Source organism: Doryrhamphus excisus, chromosome 11, assembly GCF_030265055.1.
Source record: "Doryrhamphus excisus isolate RoL2022-K1 chromosome 11, RoL_Dexc_1.0, whole genome shotgun sequence".
Classification (NCBI taxonomy): domain Eukaryota; kingdom Metazoa; phylum Chordata; class Actinopteri; order Syngnathiformes; family Syngnathidae; genus Doryrhamphus; species Doryrhamphus excisus.
In genome coordinates, this window is record NC_080476.1 from 8,548,002 (window position 1) to 8,567,579 (window position 19,578).

Genomic DNA, 19,578 nt, shown 5'->3' on the forward strand with positions numbered 1-19,578 from the left:
GAGGTGAATTAGTGTTGCCTATTATAACAGTGGATTCCCTTGAGCCCCCATCCATCGCCACCCGTTACCCTGTCATCCCTCCTCCCCCTACCCTCCTGTCCCCCTTCGAAACCACCAAAGAGTCCATGATACTACCCCCTCACCCCTCCTGCCCCCCGGACCAGGAGGACTGTGGCGAGCCGGTGGAGGTCTCGGCCTTCGGCTCCGGGGAGATGACGGAATCAGATGACGAGGACTTTTACAATAATAACAACTCCCCTTTGGTCACTGACAGGACAGTCCTTCCGCCACCTCCCTCCGCAGGTGAGGGAGGCGTCCAGAAACCCCGCCCCTTACCCCCTTATGTTCCCACCACCAACCCTGACCAGCTCCACATCCCCGCAGGCAAAATGAACACCCGTGACCAGGTGCTTCTGCCCCCTGCTCCCCCATCCTCCCGAAACACACCGGGACTAACTTACCCCCCCAATTTTCCCCATGTGCCCACAGCCGACCCCACAGCCTCCGACGAAAAGAGCCAACCGGGCGCCGTGGAGGTGATCAGGGAGTCGAGTAGCACCACGGGGATGGTGGTTGGTATCGTGGCTGCTGCTGCTCTCTGCATTCTAATCCTCCTCTATGCCATGTACAAGTACCGCAACCGGGACGAGGGCTCCTACCCAGCAGACCAGAGCCACAATTTTGCCAACAATTTTGCGGTGGAAGGCAACGGCACGGTGGTCAAAGACAAAAGCACAGCAACGGCCTCTGTGGCCAAGGCAATCACAAAGGGCAAAAAGAACAAGGACAAAGAATATTACGTATGAATAGGCGGGCGAGGACTGAGAGGATAAGAGGGTACTCCACTTTCAACTCACATGTATTTCGTTTTTTTTTTTATTCTGGTTGACCATCAAAGACATTTCACAGGTCACTTAAGGCAACCGTGCAATGTAGGCTGCAGCTCACACTAACATTTCCCTCACAGCTCCACTAATGCTCTCATTCGGCATCCAACTCTTGCTAGTACATCATTTTTATGTGTTAACAAGCTAGACGGAGACATATATCTGGTGGTGCTGTCTGTACTAGTATGCAGTAGCAGATATGACGCCATGAAAGGAAGCGAGCTAGATTTGCCTTAGTGTTTTGTCAACTGTCTTAAGTCTTAATATCCCCCATTATCATACAGCGGAAAGTGAACACAGCCCTGTTAAAATAGCACTTTTATTTTTTATATTGGCAATATGCGTGAAAAATCAGAATGGCACATTTTGATTTGACAAAAGTGCTCCTAATCTTTTAGATCAGTGGTTGTCAACTGGTTTGGCTGTGGGACCAACCAACAGCCACAATGACGAGCAATGATCCAAATTGCAGAGATTTTGTTAAACTCATTTTTAACTTATTTTGAAGAGGCAAGAATCATTACATTACAATTAATTTTATTTGTTTCTAAGGCAAGGCTCTGTGAGCCACTTTTGGGTCTTGGCCCACCGGTTGAGAATCCTGTTGTAGATGACGCCAGCATGTCTTGTGCACAGGTCATCCTATTGGATTTAGGTCTGAGCTTTGGTTTTAATTTTCTTTAAAAACGTGACATTCCTCTTCAGCTTCAGCTTTGCAGTACAATTCTGAGAAGTGAACATATAGTAATTATATACTACTCAACTGATTTGGTTTTTGCTAGCAATTGGCCTTGACCTTAAGGAGGTAACAAGGTGAAAAATCTATTTGCGGCAAACCACATTGAGTCGTATGTCAAATTAAAGCTTTCTAGATATGCAGTCACTTTGGAGCTTTGGAGCTTTTTACGTGTTATCATGTTTAGGACAAGAATCAGGTCTGCCCCTGGCCAAACTGGGGCCCAAAGCAGAATTTTAGTTTTTTTCTCTCCTGCCTTGGGCTGGCTAGACGCTCGATGCCTCACGGCAGAGATGCACATGCTTTATACATTTGCCAAGAATACACCTCCTCGTCCCCAGTGCAATATTCTGCGTGTTGAAGGAGTGGCCCAAATCAAATGTCAACTTAGATTTTGGATCATTTTCATCACATGGTCTCCAAACTTGCTGGACATATGGTAACTAGATAGCTCATCTGATTTATTTTGGCCTTAAAGAGGACCTATTATACTCATTTTCAGGACTATGTATTGAGTTATGGACTCCTGTAGAGCAGCTACACACAATAACCCACACAGAAAGCTTTCTAGACCTTCCAGACTCTGCGCCTCTGCCTCTGCATTTTCTTGGATTTCCTGCCTCCCTCCCAAACGGTCTGTGTAGTTTACTCCAACCCGGGCCCTCATTCGAGCCCACTCCGCTGTGATTGGTCACACTTCTGGAACAGTAGGCCCCCGTCTACCCCGAGTGCAGGCAATCTGCAGCCCATATAAGGAAGTCCTGGTTCAGTAGAACTCTGCGTCAAATGCAGAGCCTTCCAAAACTAATTTCAGGGCTCACTTCCAAATTTGCAAATCTTATTATCTGAAGCTTTGGCATGGTGTAACACAGGAATACAACATTGTAACAATATTTAGATGCCAGAAAAGAGGAAAAACATAATGGGTCCCCTTTAAGGAGTTGCCTATGTTTAACGTTTATCAATAACTAAACAAAAATGTACTTAAGGCAACCCACGTCGAATGATACCTCAAATGAAAACCCTTGACGAGGGCTTTTCAAATCTGTAATTATTATGTCAATATGCCCTCATATGATGACTCGCTTAGTAAACTCACTCACTTTTTCTACATGAAAGAAACCTGGTATTATAACAGGAGTGTGTTCACTTTCTATATCCACTGTAATGAAGCAGAACAGTCACAGTTGCTGACTTTCTGGCGTAGAAGAGCAAAGGACACCGCATTTGTGACCAGACTCCAAAAAAGGGAAGCCTTTTATTAAAAAAGACATCATCCGACATCTTCAGCCTCCATGTTGCATAATGTGTGTCTAAAGCCCTCCCCAGCCTGCCCTGCCTCTGTCCGCAAGAGATGATACTTGGATGAAAAATAGAGGATTTTTTTTAAAAAAGGAAGTGAACATGCACTCTGGCTGGTGAGCCGTACACTACGAAGGATGGAAACCATTTATTTGTGTGTGGTCGATGTCGCGTTTCATTCCAATTAGGGGTAAATGTGGCAGGTATATCTCTGTAAACATTGCTTGTATGTATATATAGAGCCTAACACACTCAAGAGGAGTCGCGGATGCAAAGGTATGGAGAAGAATCAGCATCCGAGATGCTTCCCCCCCACCCCCGTTCCCTCACAGCTTTCATAAAACGATGTGGCCCACAAATTCGGGGCTGCGTGGGAGAACATTTTCCCATCCTGGCTTATCGGAAAGTGACAGTGAAGCCAGCTCACTCTCCACCTTCCTTAAAAAAACTGTCAAGAGATGATCCAAAAGCACACAGGAAATGTAAACATATCGTGGAGACATAGATATTCCTTGTAAAGCAGCCAAACATGTATTGTTTTCTTTTCTATCAGTGACTTCAAGACTATTCCATGAGATAAATAATGAAATGTGTGAACTGTATTGATATTTCTCTGATATTTCGATGTACCTTGTCACTGCTCCTCCTAACACGTTCCATCTTAGATTGCCTTTGACTCAGACAAAAAGCACACTCTCCTCTGATAGCTGCAAACATCTCATGTCCCTGCATTATTCATGGCTTCGATTAAGCTGAGAAAACACAAGGATGGGACAAACAGATGTTTTTTGGGGGGGTTTTGTTTTATTGCATTGTGCATTTTATATGTGCTGAATCTGTTACTCAATGGATCGAATAATATAAAGCCATCTCCTCTGTTGGGTTCTGTCTACACTGACTTATTATTCATGCTCTGTGGTTACCTGTTACTTTTTTATGAAAAGTGCCATTCGACGTGAGCTGCTCTGTGCTCTGAAGATACTCCATTCCTCACTCATTGCTATTGTATAGTGTTCATGTGAAATGGGTCTCAATATGTGTACAGAACGTGCATAAAGATACAAAAAAAATACACTTGATGATATACTTTGTACACACTTGTGTTACGTGTGCTGCTTCTTGGACAAAATGCGCTTGTCATTGATGGTAATGTTATTTTCTTTTTAGTTATTTATTTCAAACATGGGCTGCACGGCGGAGGAGTGGTTAGCACGCAGGCCACACAGCTAGGAGACCTGAGTTTGATTCCACCCTCGGGCATCTCTGTGTGGAGTTTGCATGTTCTCCCAGTGCATGCGTGGGTTTTCTCCGGGTACTCTGGTTTCCTCCCACATTCCAAAAACATGCTAGGTTAATTGGCCACTCCATAGGTATGAATGTGAGTGTGAATGGTTGTTTGTCTATATGTGCCCTGTGATTGGCTGGCGACCAGTCCAGGGTGTACCCCGCCTCTCGCCCCAAGAGGGCTGGGATAGGCTCCAGCACCCCCGCGACCCTCGTGAGGATAAGCGGTAAAAAATGAATGAATGAAGAAATACAGAAACATTGAATAATGTATACAGGATATAGCAGTAGACTAAGCAATAACTTGTGTAATAATGATAAATGAATGAAATTGGGATGCATTAATGAATGCATAGCCCTTCAAAGAACTAAAACATATGATTTAGGAGTGGAATATCTGAAGCAATTATGGTTTTAATTAAAGCATAAATCATGTGACCACTACATAGTACATCATGCGTGCTAAAAGGTTCCACTCTCTCTACAAGCAGGATAAATCCATTCAATGAATTCCCACTAGTCATCTTCCAGCGTCCTCACAGTTTGGCAGCAAGGCGTTAAACACAGAAGAACAGCATTTCACACAAGTTGCAGGTCATGATATCTTTCACAAATGTCTCTTACACTTGAGTTTCATCATCATCCTCTCTCGCTCTTTTCCTCCTCCTCCTCCTCCCCTCTGCTTCAGGCGACGCCTCAGTCTGCCTGGTTAATGCTGTGATGTCCAATATTTATTATACGATTGAAAAGCTGTAGTGGAGTTTTTTGTTGTCCCTAATGCAAGCACAAAACAGAAAATAGATGGAAAAATGCATATTTAAATAATATATTATTAATATATTATCATCTTAAAACAGCTGGGATAAGCTCCAGCATACCCCTGTGATCCTGGTGAGGATAAGTGTCATTGAAAATGGATGGATGGATGCATGATCAAAATATATTGCATAATATATGATGGCTACATTCTACATGTAACAAAGTACATATCATACAATAATGTCTGTTGGATCTATGAATCCTAGATATGATGTAGAATTCTGACACATCTACATTACACACTGCATGAGAAAAACATCTAAACCGTCAAAAGTAGAGTAATAATTAATTCATCCTGTCTTCTGTCATTCTTATATGGAAGCCTGCTATATGAGTTTCACCTCCTGTGAGGGGTGGTGTTCATCTTTGTGTTCAGCAGCAGTGATGGCTTTGGTGTTGTTGGACTACCCCCTGCTGAAAAAAACAAAGAACTGTAGGCTGGAGAGTCATCTTATTAGCTCCAAAAATGAGCTTGTTTTCTGAACTGTTTATTATTTTTTAGCAAAGGCAAGCATGGAACTCTGATGGATTGTTTGTTTGTCTTATTTAAAATCTCACCCGTGGCCCTGTAAAGTCATTTTGCACCATGGCAATTTTACTTCCAATTTTGTAAGTAAATTTAAGTAGAAAGCGTTGAATAACAGCACCATTTGTCCAAAAAACAATAACACAGATAATACCAAAGGGGTGGGTGTTTAAAAAAAATGAGTAGGAGAGTTTGTTTATGCAAACTATTTGTTTCTTCCACATCACGGTAATGCAGTATATCCATCCATCCATTTTCTATACCGCTTATGCTGAAGCCTATCCCAGTAAATGCAAATATATGATCATGGTCAAAGGTCAAAGACCATAGAACAACTATTTTCCCACCCTGTAAACACTTTGAATTACCTTGCGTACAAATGGTGCTCTATAAATAAATAAACATGCCTTGCCTTACCCCCAAGCTTCCTGCTGCAGATCCAGCATGTTCCCTATATTTTGTATTTATATTTTTTGGCATTTTTTCTGGATTGCAATGGTGTAGCTTAGCAACATGGGTGAGGCAAATTATTAAACTCCAGCCATATTAATAAACATATTGTTAAATTACATTAAATAAAACACAATAATTAAACATTGTTACCATCCAGCCATCCATTTTTTTCGTCTTATCTGGGAACGCCGAGGCGCTACCAGGCAAGCTGTGAGACACAATCCCTCCAGCATGTTCCAAGTCTGCCCCGGGGCCTCCTCCGGCTGGGCATGCCCGGAGCACCTCATAGGGAGGCATCCAGGACGCATCAGGATGAGATGCAACTGACAACTCTACACTGGAGGGGAAGGAGGCAGAGCAGCATATTGTTATATTACATTTTATTTTCATTATGTAAATTAAATTCTGGTTATAGCAATATAGGAGGGGGGAAATATTAAAGGGCAGCCGCATTATGAAATTGTGAAATGGTGAAATTAAATAAAATAAAATTAAAATCTAAATTGTTAAATTTAATTTAATTGTAAAAGTGGGATAGTTAAATTAGAAATAAGTAAAAAACAATTGTGGTTAAATCTAAAGTAATACATGTATTGTTAAATAAAAAAAATAAATGTAATGTAAATGAAATGTAATTAATTCTGTACAGATTTTAAATTACATTATATGTTAGCAACAAGGAGGGAGTCACATCAGTAACCATATTGGTTTTTTTTTAAAAGCAACATCCCATGTACAGAATTTAGATACAGTCCAACGCTCTCAAATCAACTTGTGGTGCATTTTAAATGCAAGGCGTGAAGCCCCGCCCAGTGACGTCATCTCGTGCGTCCAATCAGCACCACGGAAATACTTCGCAGATTACTCACTTGAGCGTGTGTGCGTGCGCGCGCATGTGTGAGCCAACTAGTTGTTGGCTAGTAGCATTAGCTTCCACAGTTAGCACTGCTTTTGGAAACATTGTCAAACACAGTCTTACCAAAGTTGCTCACCATGAGACGAGGTCCCCGTTAAAGAAGCACTTCTGTCCGTCTGAAATGTGAAAGAAGACCCTCGGGAAATTACAATTTAGCCCCTCGTCAGTGGGGGCAAGTCGGGCTACATCTTTTGGCCATCGCCTACTGCTTGCTAGCATCCTGGGAAGGAAAGCTCTGAGATTTTGCAAGGACTGGATGCGGAAGAAGGATATGAGGCAAGCTGGACGGCTAAAGCTAATTGATCGCTGTGCTTGGATCAAAGTGTGAGTACAATTACTCAGTACGGTTCTTATCTAACTCTAACAACTAAGCGTTTATGTGGCGATCATGTTTTTACTTGGTGTTTACCCAGCTCACGAGCTTGACAGCGAGCAGCCACAGCAGGCAGGCCTAGCATTAGCCTACCATCTACTTACCTTTTTATATCATCTAATGTTAACACACAATGTCAGCGCCTGTGCTGCTTTTTACCGCCACGAATGATTATGTCTACACGCACACACCGAGAGTGTGTTTCGATCTGCTGCAGGTTGTCCCGATCATAATCATGTATCACAAGCTAGGCCAAATTGTTTGTTAGCCTGCTAATGCTTGTTGGAAAATGTCATCTAGTTGGGAGAACACCATAATAGGCCGTGAAACATATACTACTTTGTATCATGTGGCAGCATCATTTCACATGGGAAAGCTTAGTTAATGTTATTGTATATTAATTTCATTTGCAGTGGCCTGGTACTGCACTGAGAGATGTTGCTTACATATTGGTCTTCTATTTTATTATGTATATTTACCTTAATAGAAAAGGGAGCTTGCAGAAAGCCCACAGCCTAGCATTAAGACCTCATACATATTACTTTTTTATATGTTTATATATAGTCTACTGATTGGAAACTTTGGTCAAACTTATTTAAAGTGTTCCCAAAAATAAACAACATTTATTTTTATATCTAACTCTGTGCTGCCAAAATAGATAGAAATCTCTTAACGTGGGTTTTAATCTCTCCTACAGATGAGTGTTTTCTCACACACTCTAAGGGTTGCCAATGTGCCGCAAAGTCTCTCACCTGATTACCCATCAAGGATTAAGCTGGAGCGTGGCATCGTTTGTGCAGGGGGGGAGCACACACCAGTGCCAGGATGTGCAAAGACTCCTGACCTTTACTGAAGTGTACACACACCTGAGACACAGAACTGTTGTCCTCTATGAGACAGTCCTGCTTGATCTGCCATCCCGAATGGAAGTGCCATCATAGACTGAAGACACTGTGGCTCCAACTCCACAGTTTTGTCGGCGACAGTGTTGGAGCGACTATTTCAGCTGTGGGTTCCCCCTGAAGGCGGAGAGATGGGCTCCCAAGCACTTCAGATATTGCGACAGGGCGTGTGGGCCTCTCTCACTGGAGGGTGGTATGTGGACCCTCATCAGAGCACCTTCTCCAACTGCTTCCATCTCTACCTGTGGATATTTCTGCTGGCCTTCCCCTTTCTGCTGTACATGGTGAGTGTTTTTTCACCAAGGTCTAATGTCAGTACGACTGTAAAATGATGGGAAATTATTATTATTATTAATAATAATAATAATAAAGGAAATTGAATGACTGTTCCAGGGTAAAATTGTGACCCGACCATCATAAAGCCACTAAATGTACAGACAACAATTTAACATTCTTAATTGTCATACAAGTGTAAAAAGAAGTTAACCATGATATAGTAAAACTTAAAAACAACAAATGTGCCTCATCACAATTTGATGATTAGAGAATTTGCATTACAGAGAATCAGGTAGAAACCCACAGCGTAGGTCACCGTCTTACATTGGGAAGTGTCATACGTTGCTGTGAGAATCAACACTAGTCTGTAAAACCTCAATGGTTTCCGTTTAACACAGATTTTAGTTTTCATGATATGTTTGTGAAATAGTTTTTCCTAATGTTCTTTCACTCCCCCACAGGCTCTCCCCGCCAGCTTGGTGGTAGCAGGCTTGTACTCTGCCGCAGTGGCCATCTTTTTCACCGCCATCAAAGTGGTCAACTACCGTCTTCACGCCATGTTCGACCTTGGGGAGATTATCGAGAAGAAGCAGGCCTCGCTCACCGCCGATGCTCCAAGGACAGAAGAGGGGGATGAAGGCTCGGGCGCCCATGATGGGAATCAACCCAGGTGAGGACCTTGTGCTTTTTCTAAAGTGGAATTAGTGTTAATTAGTGTTAACTTGTTCATAACACTAATTCCAGTTTTGTCAAAAATGATCAACTTTTAATTTGTGTCTTCCTCACAGGGATATCCATGCTGGTGTGGAGATGACTGTGTTTAGGAAGGTCAACTCAACACCTCCAGTGCGATGCAGCTCTCAGCACTCGCTGTTTGGACTCAACCAGGTGTCGGTGAGGAACATCCTCCAAAGCTGATGACCAAGCCTTTTGACTTCTCATCTTTGATTCATCTTTTTTTGTTTTTTATTGTCTAGGAGTTCTTACCACAACTTGAGGATACAGGGGGAACAAAGGGTCAGTGTTTTTATCCTTCCATTGATACCTCAATTATTTATGTATGCTGTGTAGTTAAACCATTTTTGCTGACTTCAGATATCAGAGAGTTATTGCGGGAACAGGGAAGCAATAATGTAATTGTTACCTCGGCTCATCGGGAGATGCTGCGGCAGAGTTCTCAGGACACCATCAGTAAGTCAGCTCATGCCTGTATAGTCCCAGTTTGTCTTCATTGTGCCTACCAGCACCATGACAGGGTGTTGGATTAGTGTTTAATGCAGTATAATTTAATATATAACTCATGCATCTCTGTCAGGAGCTCCCAGCATGGTCCAGTCCTGCATTGCTGCTGCTCTGGGAGGTAACTTCCCAGGTCTCATGGGACTCTCCGGAATGGCCTCCGGATTTGGAGAACCAGGAGAATATCTGTCTGTACCCCCTTCACCTTCCAGTCAAGAAGACGGAGGCGAGAAAGAGCCATTGCAGGAGGTGGAGGCGCCTCAAAAGATCCCCGAGGACAATGGGTTAGCTTATTCTCCCCTCGCCCCCTCTGCTGAGTCTGAGAGCCTTGGGGAGACCCCCCTTAGCCCTCTTATAAAGAGTAGCTTAAGTGAGGAGCTGAGTGAAAATCTTTTGGGTTTGGGCCTTGATCCAGTGGTCTTTGTGCCTGGGACTGAGCACCCGGGATGCCGTAGTGGGGTGGCACTAGCTGCTGGATCCACAGACAGCTGCTTCAGTGGAGGTGGAGCCACCACTGACCGTGAGACGCTGAGCACAGTAAGCAGCTATCGCAGTGAAAAGACAGACTCCACTCAGCTTGAAAGTCCATCATTCAGCCAACCCAAACTTTCAGATGGACAGACGTCGGCACTTGCGGCGGGGGATAATGTCCCCAAGACTGCAGAAGTCTCAGCAGGACAGGATGGCAGTGACACAGATAACCTGTCTGACAGTGTGCTGCTGCGCTCCCCTTCCAAAGATCTCTCCCCCAGCCAGGCTCTCGACAGGACACTTGTTGAAGGAGACGATTTACCGCCTGCACCTTCTGACATTGCACAAGCCCCCATTTTCCACAACTCTTCCCCTTCGAGTAGCGGTCACTCAGATGTTTGTGATTTAGACAGAACCGCCCCTGTGCCTCCCCTACCTCCACCAAGGCAAGCTACTTCTGTGCCCTCAGGGCTGGCCCTGGGTTCAGTGAGCTCCGAGCCCGCTTTGCCCATATCCTCAACCCCCTTCCTGCTGTCGGATCAATCTGCTCAGCAGGTTGTGCGACCCAAAGACTTAAAGCTACTGCGGGCCAGTGGCAGCAGTGTGGGCCACAGGCCAGGCCGACGGAAAGCTCCTCGAAGGCGAGCCGGGGCAGGAAGTAGTAGTTTTGACTGCGCTTCTTACAGGCGTCACCACAATCATAGACAACATAGAGATTACATCCCCGTGCGCAACCGGCTTGGCGCCAAGGCTTACAGTGAAAGTCTCTTTGAGGATTCCAGCGATGAGGATGATGGTAGCGACATGAGCGCCGCATCCAGTCTGGGCTCTCAGCGCCGCTACAGCTCAGACGAAGACGACTCCAGCTCCTCTACCTCCTGCTACTCCCCAGAACTCGCTAATGCCGGGGCTGCATTACCACTCGCCGCAGCCGCTTTACCACCCACTCCAATCGAGAAGGATTTAGCAGAACCTGGTGGCCCCTCACATTCCCATGCTGCTCAGCGCTCGTCGAGTACAGCCAGCGCTAAGACGCACGCGAGGGTGCTCAGTATGGACGGAGCAGGTTCAAGTCAAAACAATGCAACAGCTCCGCTTTCTAATCTACATACCATGCCTTCCACGTCCACCCCTGCACCTCACACTCTCACCATGTCCAAGTCTGACTTGGAGGCTCGCACCATTCACATGGACAGCTTCCCAGGACCTCATCATCATCGCCTGGATTCTCTTGGTGGCTCTTGGACTGGCAACCAGATGGGTTGGCGAGCAGGGGAATTGACTGAGGAGGGGGCAGTAGGAGGAGGTAAGCTGATGTAACTTATGTTTTGCCTCATGTTGTCGAATAAAGATTAAAAATGTATAAGACTTGTTTCCACTAGGGGTGTCACGATGCATTATTGATATTGGCTATTGGGCCGATATCAGTAAAATAACGAGTCTTGGATTACCGTTTAACTGCATCTAAAATTACAAATATTGGCAGTTAACAAGCAGTTTAATACAACCAAACTCATTGTGCGTTTTGAAACTCTCAAGGGATGGGAAGAAAAGAGTCTGGTTTAAACACTTAATTGATCACTTATATTACATCCCAGATGCATAAAGGTGGTCAGTTTTTGTCATCTTGTTGCACACATATTTTCCACCAAGCATTATACTTCCGATCGCCATGTAGCAGTCAACCTTGATCTGGCAAAAGCTTCATCTCCATCACACCTTGGTAACACAGTGTAAGCCACCAATGTTCTGCCTGCTACTGAACGTTACAATTGGGTCCTTTGCAGCCCTGGCACCAGAGGAAGGAGGCAAGCACGACTCTGTCAGCAGTGTAAAGAGGACCCAAGCCATCCGCAGGCGACACAATGCTGGGACCAACCCAACACCACCTCCCTCCACCATGGGATCCCCTCCCAGGTCAGCCCCAGTAATTAAAAAGTTGCTTGTGTGTGTTTATCATAGCACACATAATTGCCAAGTGATGCTTAAGAGTGCTTAAGAGGTGTGAAGGCTGCAAATATTTAATCATTTTCTCATCCTATTTCTTTTTTAAACTGGTTCTATTAGCCTCCAGGACCTACAAAGGGCTCGGACCTCCTCCCATTCACGGACCCGCACCCTTCCATCCGCCTTACAGTTTGCCTCATCACTCCTGCTCCCCCGCAGTGGTATCCACGAGGCCTCCACCTTTGACGACACATCAGAGGGTGCCGTGCACTACTTTTTTGATGAGAGCGGTGAGTCTGGTAGTCAAGGAATAAGCTCGACAGTTTCCGAATAAAAGTAGCTCTGCTAATTTTATATGAGGAGTTAAATGAGAGGATCCATGCAGCTTTCATGTCTCGTTTAAAAAGGAAGAGAGGATCACTCCCTTTTTAAGAATTCAAGCAGGGTCAAGAGCTGGAAATGGAATTAAATGTTTCTGCATTAGGAGTGAAGAGATCTTACACATTTGGACCTGCTGGAGGAGGTTACGAGGATCCCGTTCAGTAAGTTGAGTTTATTTGTCCTACTTTGAAAATTAGCATTGCTGAAAGCTAAAGCGCTTGCTTGCAGGGAAAGGGAGAGGCAGTCCCAGTCCTCAAGCTTCACCTCCACGGAGGTCCAGGAAGGAGCACCTGTCCTGTCCATGCTGCAGCCCAGACCAGTGGTCCTACAGGGCATGCAGGTGCGCAGGGTGCCTCTGGAAATGCCTGAGGTTAGCGCTAATTTTCTTGCCATTAGTTGGACTTCTCATTCAGTGTTAGCACCTTTTTAAAACCCATCTCAACATGTCTGCAGTTTGACCTGGATCACGAGTCTCTGCAGGAGTCCCAAGAGAACACACTGATGATTGAAGAGAAGGTTAAACCCAAACAGTACTATCGTTTTTGGGTATTGCCTGGGAAGTGGTTAAGGGTTCGCTATGATAGATTAGCTCTTCTGGCCTTGTTGGACAGGTACGCCAGACCAGTACCACAGACACGCTACCACATTTGACACCTTGGTTTTTGGTAATTTGTTAATATATAGAAACATATTATACTGTGTCGCCAGGAACCGACGTGTGGGAGAAAATGTGTTTGCTGTGGTACTTGCCAGTTTGGTGGCCTTTCTGGGGTTCCAACTGCTTCTCCAGGGCTTTTTCAGGGACATCTGGGTTTTCCAGTTCTGCCTGGTCATTGCAAGCTGCCAGTACTCCTTACTCAAGGTATAAACTATGTCACACATGCAGGCAGTTTGTACCCAATCCATGTGGCATTTATAAAGCTTCTAAGCGTTCCTTCTCTGTTTCAGAGCGTACAACCAGATGCAGCCTCTCCCATGCACGTGAGTTCCATGTTCACCCTCATGTGTTGATGTATCTTGCTTTATAATAACTTTATGTAACATGCAGTTGTACCCCTTTATTGTGAACAGGGTCATAACTGGATCATCGTGTACAGTCGGCCTGTTTACTTCTGCTTGTGCTGCGTGTTGATCTGGGTCTTTGACTTGTCCGGCCGCTCAGGCAGCCTGCAACCTGTCTCCTTGTATGGCGTCACCTTTTTCTCCGCACACTTCCTGCTCTGTGTCAGAGATATGCTCCTGGGTAAATCTGCACATTTGCATTAAATGTAAATGTAACTTTATTATTACATGATTTTCATCACATATTGTCTTTTTATCACCCTGACAGTGTTGGCCTTGTGTTTCCCGGTCATCTTCCTGTTTGGCTTGCTACCTCAGGTCAATACATTTGTTATGTGTCTGTTGGAACAGATCGACATGCACGTTTTTGGTGGAACGGGTAAGAGCGCGTGCGACATGTGTAGTTGGTTATTAAAAGCATACTTGCATCTTGTTGGCACTGTATTGATTCACTCTCCTTTTTTCTCCCCAGCTACCACCAGCCCCCTCTCATCTCTGTTTAGCCTCATACGCAGCGTGCTGGTGGCCGCTCTGCTGTATGGATTTTGCCTGGGTGCCATCACTGTAAGTGCAGCACTTTGCTGCGTTTGAAGAAGCTTCATGGTTTAAAGCTGCATGTGTGTTTTTCTTGCCTCAAAGGCGCCGTGGGGGGATGCCCATGTGCCAGTACTGTTCTCTGTCTTTTGCGGCTTGCTGTTGGCCTTGTCCTACCACCTGAGCCGTCAAAGCAGCGATCCTACCATCCCGTGGTCAGTATATTGCTTCATGGGGTAATTGAAGGGCCCACATTATATCTTTTTTCAACAATTCTCAGCAGTCGCACTATAGCATATTCAGATTTGTTGATATTAAGTTGTTTGACATCCCTATCAGCAGTGTAGTGACTGTCCGCCAACAAAATTTGACTTGTCTCACATGTGAGTTGTCATTATTCCTAAATTCTCTTATTCAGGTCATTGGTGCGGTCCAAGTTATTCCCCGAGTTGGAGAACCGTACACCAGAAGAACCCCCTGTGGAGATCAAGGACCCGCTGCCAGAGAAGCTGCGTAACTCTGTGGTACAAATCAAAACCGACACACCTGTTCTTTGAAATATTTTGACATTTTTAAAACTCCTTTTCCTTCTCAAACGTAGAAAGAGATTCTTCATTCAGACCTTGTCATGTGTCCCCTCATGGCCGTGATCACCTTTGCCATCAGTGCCAGCACAGTGTTCATTGCACTACAAGTTAGTATGAGTTTAGGGCGTGACTTTGGACACTTTCTCTCCAAAAGGTATTTTGTTGCAAATGATCACTTATCCTCTTTTGTGCTCTTGCCCCACAGCCTGCTCTCAGCTTTGTCCTGTACATCCTTGCGGGAGTAGTCGGCTTCATTACCCACTATCTTTTGCCTCAGCTCCGCAAACAGCTGCCTTGGTTCTGCCTGGCTCACCCTGTGCTCCGGTCCAAAGAGTACAGTCAGTTTGAGGTCCGAGGTGAGTGTCTCATTGTTCTCGTTATCCGCTCTCACTCGAGTCACTGGAAAATGTAAGGAGCTTTATCAGCTTCTCCCCCTGGAAGCATCACTGTGGATTAAATGAAAACCAGCAAGGTCTCAAGTTGAAGTGCTGCTGAGAAATGCATTTAACCTCCATCATCTCTAAGGGATTTTCACACAGTGTGCCAGCACCACATTCTGATAATCTTTTTTTTTTTCTGTTGAACAGCGTCACATTTTTAGCAGATATGCTAGAGCTTACTGTGTAGGACCAGTTGAAATTTGTAAGTCTAAAATAACATCACAATGTTTATTTAACATTATTTTATTGATAATCGGCTTTGCTGTGCTGTAGAACTGCACTGCATTATTACAGAGGGGTGTTTCTAATATTTTTTGATACAGGTATTGGATTGCACATACAATATTTAGTCACTTTTGTTATTTTTTTTATAATACCATTAGGATTGTTTTTTTTTAACATACATTTTACAAGTTATTTTTGTTTGTCACCAGATGCTGCTCAGCTGATGTGGTTTGAGAAGCTATATGCATGGCTTCAGTGTGTGGAGAAATACTTCATCTACCCGGCTGTCGTGCTCAACTCCCTCACGACGGAGGCACGCGCTGTCGGCCAGAACCATAAAGACTTGGATATCTAGTAAGTCACAACAAAGTTCCGCACCACTGTTCTGAAAAAAAAAATGTGTGGTTTGTGTTGGCCAAAGATGTGAACAGCATCATACTAATTAGTTATTTAGCCATTAAAGGGGCAAAATATGTGAAAATGGTGTGGGTTTGTCCCCCATGAAGTGTCTGTCTTGACTCCTTCAGCAGCCGAGCACTCTTCATCTCAGTGGCTGGCATGAAGTTGCTGCGCTCGTCCTTCTGTGCCCCGTCACAGCAGTACGTCACGCTGTGCTTCACCACACTCTTCTTCCACTTCGACTACCCACACTTTTCAGAGACCTTCCTGATTGACTACTACTTCATGTCTATTCTTTTCAGCAAGGTCAGGACACACATCGTCGGTCATGTCAGACATTTTTTTGTCATGAGTAGTGTAGTGACGATTAATGCAACTTCTCTTCTCAGATGTGGGACCTGCTATATAAATTACGATTTGTTTTGACATACATCGCTCCCTGGCAGATCACATGGGGCTCAGCCTTCCATGCCTTCGCTCAGCCCTTTGCTGTGCCACGTATCCTTTAACAATTATGTGATACACTTCGATGATTGTTCTGTTATATCATGACATGCCCTTAACTCAATTTCTCTGCAGATTCTGCTGTGCTGTTTGTACAGGCTATCTTTTCTGCCATTGTTTCCACCCCACTCAACCCCGTCCTTGGTAGTGCGGTGTTTGTCACCTCCTACACCAGACCTGTTAAGTTCTGGGAGCGGGACTACAAGTATGTTTTTTTTTTTCTACATATGCAGCGATAACACACAATTTGTACTAATGCTAGTCTATGTTGCTAACAGCACCAAGCGGGTTGACCACTCCAACACCAGACTTGCCACTCAGCTTGATCGTAATCCAGGTATGCTTATTTATTTACCCTCATCTTGTATGCATTAACATGGCTGTTGTGATGTGTAACTGTTTCTCTGGTGCCTTCTTTTCATCCAAGGTGCCGATGACAACAACCTGAACTCCATCTTCTATGAGCATCTGACACGCTCGCTGCAGCACAGCCTGTGTGGAGACCTGCTGCTCGGCCGTTGGGGCAACTACAACACTGGCGACTGCTTCATCCTTGCCTCCGACTACCTCAATGCTCTGGTGCACATCATCGAGATCGGCAACGGCCTGGTTACCTTCCAGCTCAGGGGTCTGGAGTTCAGAGGTGTGTTCTCAAATTGAAGGAATATGAATAGCTATGAAAAGCTAGATAAGTTATAAAAATAAATGATTTCGCCTGAACCTCTCATGGGAATCAACCCAGTTGAATCGTTGCCAAGCAGTATGTTCTGGCACCGCTTGTATTTATGAAGTGCTCTCATCCAAACACAACTATTTAGAGAAACCAGGCCATGTCATGTTAGTTATTAATGAGCTTCAGTTTTGCATTTTTTTAGAAGAGAGGCCAGTGTACATATGGATTTATTGAAATTTTATTTTATTTTGCTTTTAAAAAGTATGCATTTACATTGTGATACCTCAGTTTTGGTTATTTATTTGGTCTAAAAGTTCAGACAAAAACTAAATGTAATTGTAAATCCAATTAATCTCTTCCAAACATGCAAAATTTGTAACAAAAATATATATTTAGTGAGTGGTTATAGTAGACAGTGAGTCAGCAAACCATAGAGAGCTTTGATTGCACACTCGATTCATCGAAAGTATACAGTACAGGGCAAATGGACTAGAATGTCATGTGCAAAATGTTATAATGGAGACACAATTTTCACAAAAATGAAAACTGGGTCATACAAGGACTGGGGCGTACCGAAGCCAAGGTTGGACTGCATTTTAAATTTAGATTTCTTGTCCATCATATTGAGGTGTTTCTGATATTTTGTCTGTGTCAACAACTTACTATACAGAGGACTACAAACTACAAAATAAACTTTTTGTATCAATGTAATAATAATTTCCCCTCCCCACAGGAACCTACTGTCAGCAGAGGGAGGTAGAGGCCATTACGGAGGGCGTGGAAGAGGATGAGGGATGCTGCTGCTGCGAGCCCGGTCATTTGCCTCATATGCTGTCGTTCAATGCCGCCTTCGGACAACGCTGGCTCGCTTGGGAGGTGGCGGCCACCAAGTACGTGTTGGAGGGTTATAGCATCAGCGACAACAATGCCGCTTCCATGTTGCAAGTGTTTGACCTCCGCAAGATCCTCATCACGTACTACGTCAAGGTGAGATGTCCACTTTGGCGACAAGGAAAAATCCCTTGAAGAAAAAAAGCTTGTACAAATACTCTGTGTGGTGGCTTTGTTTCAGTTAAAAGTATGTCCTCATCAGACTTGATTCCTTACTTGTTGATTTCCTGTTTTGATTTCTACATGAATTGAAATGAAATTGGTTGTTGCCAAGTCATGATATCCATTATATAACGTTTACCAGGAAACATAACCTCAAATAATGCCACAAATAACATAATTCTCATGCATGCAAATATTTGCTTTGTTGACAGAGCATCATTTACTACGTGAGCCGCTCACCCAAACTGGAGGAGTGGTTGGCCAACGAGACCATTCAGGAGGCACTGCGGCCATGTCTTGGGCCCAACTATGTCGACAGCGACCCCACTTTCAATTTGAATATAGATGAGGACTATGACCACAGGGCTTCCGGCATCACTCCCTCCTCCTTTTGCATGGTTTACGTGGACTGGATTCAGTATTGCAACAGCAGGCGTCAAACAGTATGACTTCACACCACAATATTTGTACTGCCAAATGAAATGCATAGTTTTAGACCTCTACTTCCTTTGTCTTGCAGCCTGTGACAAGTGAAAAAGATTCTCCACTCGTCAGTTTGTGTTTTGGGTTGTGTATTCTGGGAAGGAGAGCGCTGGGCACTGCCTCCCACAGCATGTCTGCAAGGTAAGACCACCAACTCGTGCTGGTATACACTTGGTGTTTTCTGCTCTAACATGCAAGAGTTTCTTGTCTATACCTTATTTTGTTTTGTTCAGCTTGGAGCCGTTCCTTTACGGCCTCCACGCACTCTTCAAGGGAGACTTTCGGATTACGTCTCCTCGGGACGAGTGGGTGTTTGCAGATATGGACCTGTTAAATCGAGTCGTGGCACCCGGAGTGCGGATGTCCCTCAAATTACATCAGGTATCACTCCTCTGACCGGCAGGAAACATCTTCACAAGAGGCAAACCCCCGCAACTGAGAATAATGCCCCCTGTCTGGCCTCCTTCAGGACCACTTTACATCTCCGGATGAGTACGAGGACCCCACAGTGCTGTATGATGCCATCACCGCCAATGAGGAGAAGATGTTAATATCACACGAGGGTGACCCCGTTTGGCGCAGCGCTATCCTAGCAAACATGCCCTCACTGCTGGCGCTGCGTCACATCATGGATGATGGCAGCGACGAGTACAAGATCATCATGTTGAACAAGAGGTTCCTCAGCTTCCGGGTCATCAAGGTAACCACCTCCTCCATCTTTCAGTGGTTCTGAAATCTGACCTCCTATGTGCTCCCTCCACAGGTCAACAGAGAGTGCGTGCGTGGGCTGTGGGCGGGCCAACAGCAGGAGCTGGTCTTCCTGCGAAACCGCAACCCAGAGCGCGGCAGCATTCAGAACGCAAAGCAGGCCCTGAGAAATATGATCAACTCATCGTGTGACCAGCCGATCGGCTACCCCATCTACGTGTCACCCCTCACCACATCTTACGCAGGGAGTCATGGTCAGCTGCGTGCCGTGTGGGGTGGGCCTGTGAGCCCGCACAACATTTACAACTGGCTCATCAGCAGCTGGGACAGGTACAAAGTCTTGGATATGGGCTTCTCGTGTTCAGGGGTTACAACTGTGACAGTTTGCCTCTCTGCAG

General features: G+C 44.8%; 2 protein-coding genes and 1 long non-coding RNA gene across 8 annotated transcripts in view; 2 read left to right on the top strand and 1 right to left on the bottom strand.

Annotated features, from left to right (window-relative positions):
- The window catches only part of nrxn2a (neurexin 2a), a 166,647-nt gene extending 160,935 nt beyond the window's left edge, over nucleotides 1-5,712 (top strand). The window contains exon 26 of one of the 5 annotated variants that reach the window (XM_058087433.1): nucleotides 1-5,712. In XM_058087433.1, the coding sequence (XP_057943416.1) occupies nucleotides 1-806 (806 nt within the window). In that variant the 3' untranslated portion in view covers nucleotides 807-5,712. The other 4 variants (XM_058087434.1, XM_058087436.1, XM_058087437.1 and 1 more) reach the window with 4 other exon arrangements.
- Nucleotides 3,725-7,294, bottom strand: LOC131138489 (uncharacterized). 2 transcript variants are annotated; one of them, XR_009132095.1, is made up of 4 exons: nucleotides 7,000-7,294; nucleotides 6,158-6,344; nucleotides 5,370-5,442; nucleotides 3,725-4,983 (listed from the first exon to the last, which is right to left on the bottom strand). It is a non-coding gene; the product is annotated as an uncharacterized LOC131138489 (long non-coding RNA). The 2 variants fall into 2 exon arrangements; XR_009132094.1 differs by having other exon boundaries at nucleotides 6,987-7,294.
- Nucleotides 6,905-19,578, top strand: part of LOC131138484 (pecanex-like protein 3) — a 16,945-nt gene continuing 4,271 nt past the window's right edge. Inside the window, exons 1-33 of the mRNA XM_058087432.1 lie at nucleotides 6,905-7,247; nucleotides 7,994-8,482; nucleotides 8,936-9,144; nucleotides 9,263-9,368; nucleotides 9,452-9,491; nucleotides 9,570-9,665; nucleotides 9,790-11,490; nucleotides 11,972-12,101; nucleotides 12,252-12,421; nucleotides 12,616-12,673; nucleotides 12,741-12,882; nucleotides 12,966-13,123; nucleotides 13,221-13,374; nucleotides 13,461-13,493; nucleotides 13,584-13,755; nucleotides 13,843-13,953; nucleotides 14,047-14,138; nucleotides 14,214-14,323; nucleotides 14,527-14,632; nucleotides 14,710-14,802; nucleotides 14,901-15,051; nucleotides 15,570-15,714; nucleotides 15,888-16,065; nucleotides 16,149-16,257; nucleotides 16,339-16,468; nucleotides 16,542-16,600; nucleotides 16,691-16,906; nucleotides 17,670-17,923; nucleotides 18,202-18,432; nucleotides 18,510-18,613; nucleotides 18,706-18,853; nucleotides 18,942-19,172; nucleotides 19,236-19,510. Of these exons, the coding sequence (XP_057943415.1) occupies nucleotides 8,330-8,482; nucleotides 8,936-9,144; nucleotides 9,263-9,368; nucleotides 9,452-9,491; nucleotides 9,570-9,665; nucleotides 9,790-11,490; nucleotides 11,972-12,101; nucleotides 12,252-12,421; nucleotides 12,616-12,673; nucleotides 12,741-12,882; nucleotides 12,966-13,123; nucleotides 13,221-13,374; nucleotides 13,461-13,493; nucleotides 13,584-13,755; nucleotides 13,843-13,953; nucleotides 14,047-14,138; nucleotides 14,214-14,323; nucleotides 14,527-14,632; nucleotides 14,710-14,802; nucleotides 14,901-15,051; nucleotides 15,570-15,714; nucleotides 15,888-16,065; nucleotides 16,149-16,257; nucleotides 16,339-16,468; nucleotides 16,542-16,600; nucleotides 16,691-16,906; nucleotides 17,670-17,923; nucleotides 18,202-18,432; nucleotides 18,510-18,613; nucleotides 18,706-18,853; nucleotides 18,942-19,172; nucleotides 19,236-19,510 (6,065 nt within the window). The 5' untranslated portion in view covers nucleotides 6,905-7,247; nucleotides 7,994-8,329. The remainder of the gene's footprint in view (nucleotides 7,248-7,993; nucleotides 8,483-8,935; nucleotides 9,145-9,262; nucleotides 9,369-9,451; nucleotides 9,492-9,569; nucleotides 9,666-9,789; nucleotides 11,491-11,971; nucleotides 12,102-12,251; nucleotides 12,422-12,615; nucleotides 12,674-12,740; nucleotides 12,883-12,965; nucleotides 13,124-13,220; nucleotides 13,375-13,460; nucleotides 13,494-13,583; nucleotides 13,756-13,842; nucleotides 13,954-14,046; nucleotides 14,139-14,213; nucleotides 14,324-14,526; nucleotides 14,633-14,709; nucleotides 14,803-14,900; nucleotides 15,052-15,569; nucleotides 15,715-15,887; nucleotides 16,066-16,148; nucleotides 16,258-16,338; nucleotides 16,469-16,541; nucleotides 16,601-16,690; nucleotides 16,907-17,669; nucleotides 17,924-18,201; nucleotides 18,433-18,509; nucleotides 18,614-18,705; nucleotides 18,854-18,941; nucleotides 19,173-19,235; nucleotides 19,511-19,578) is intronic.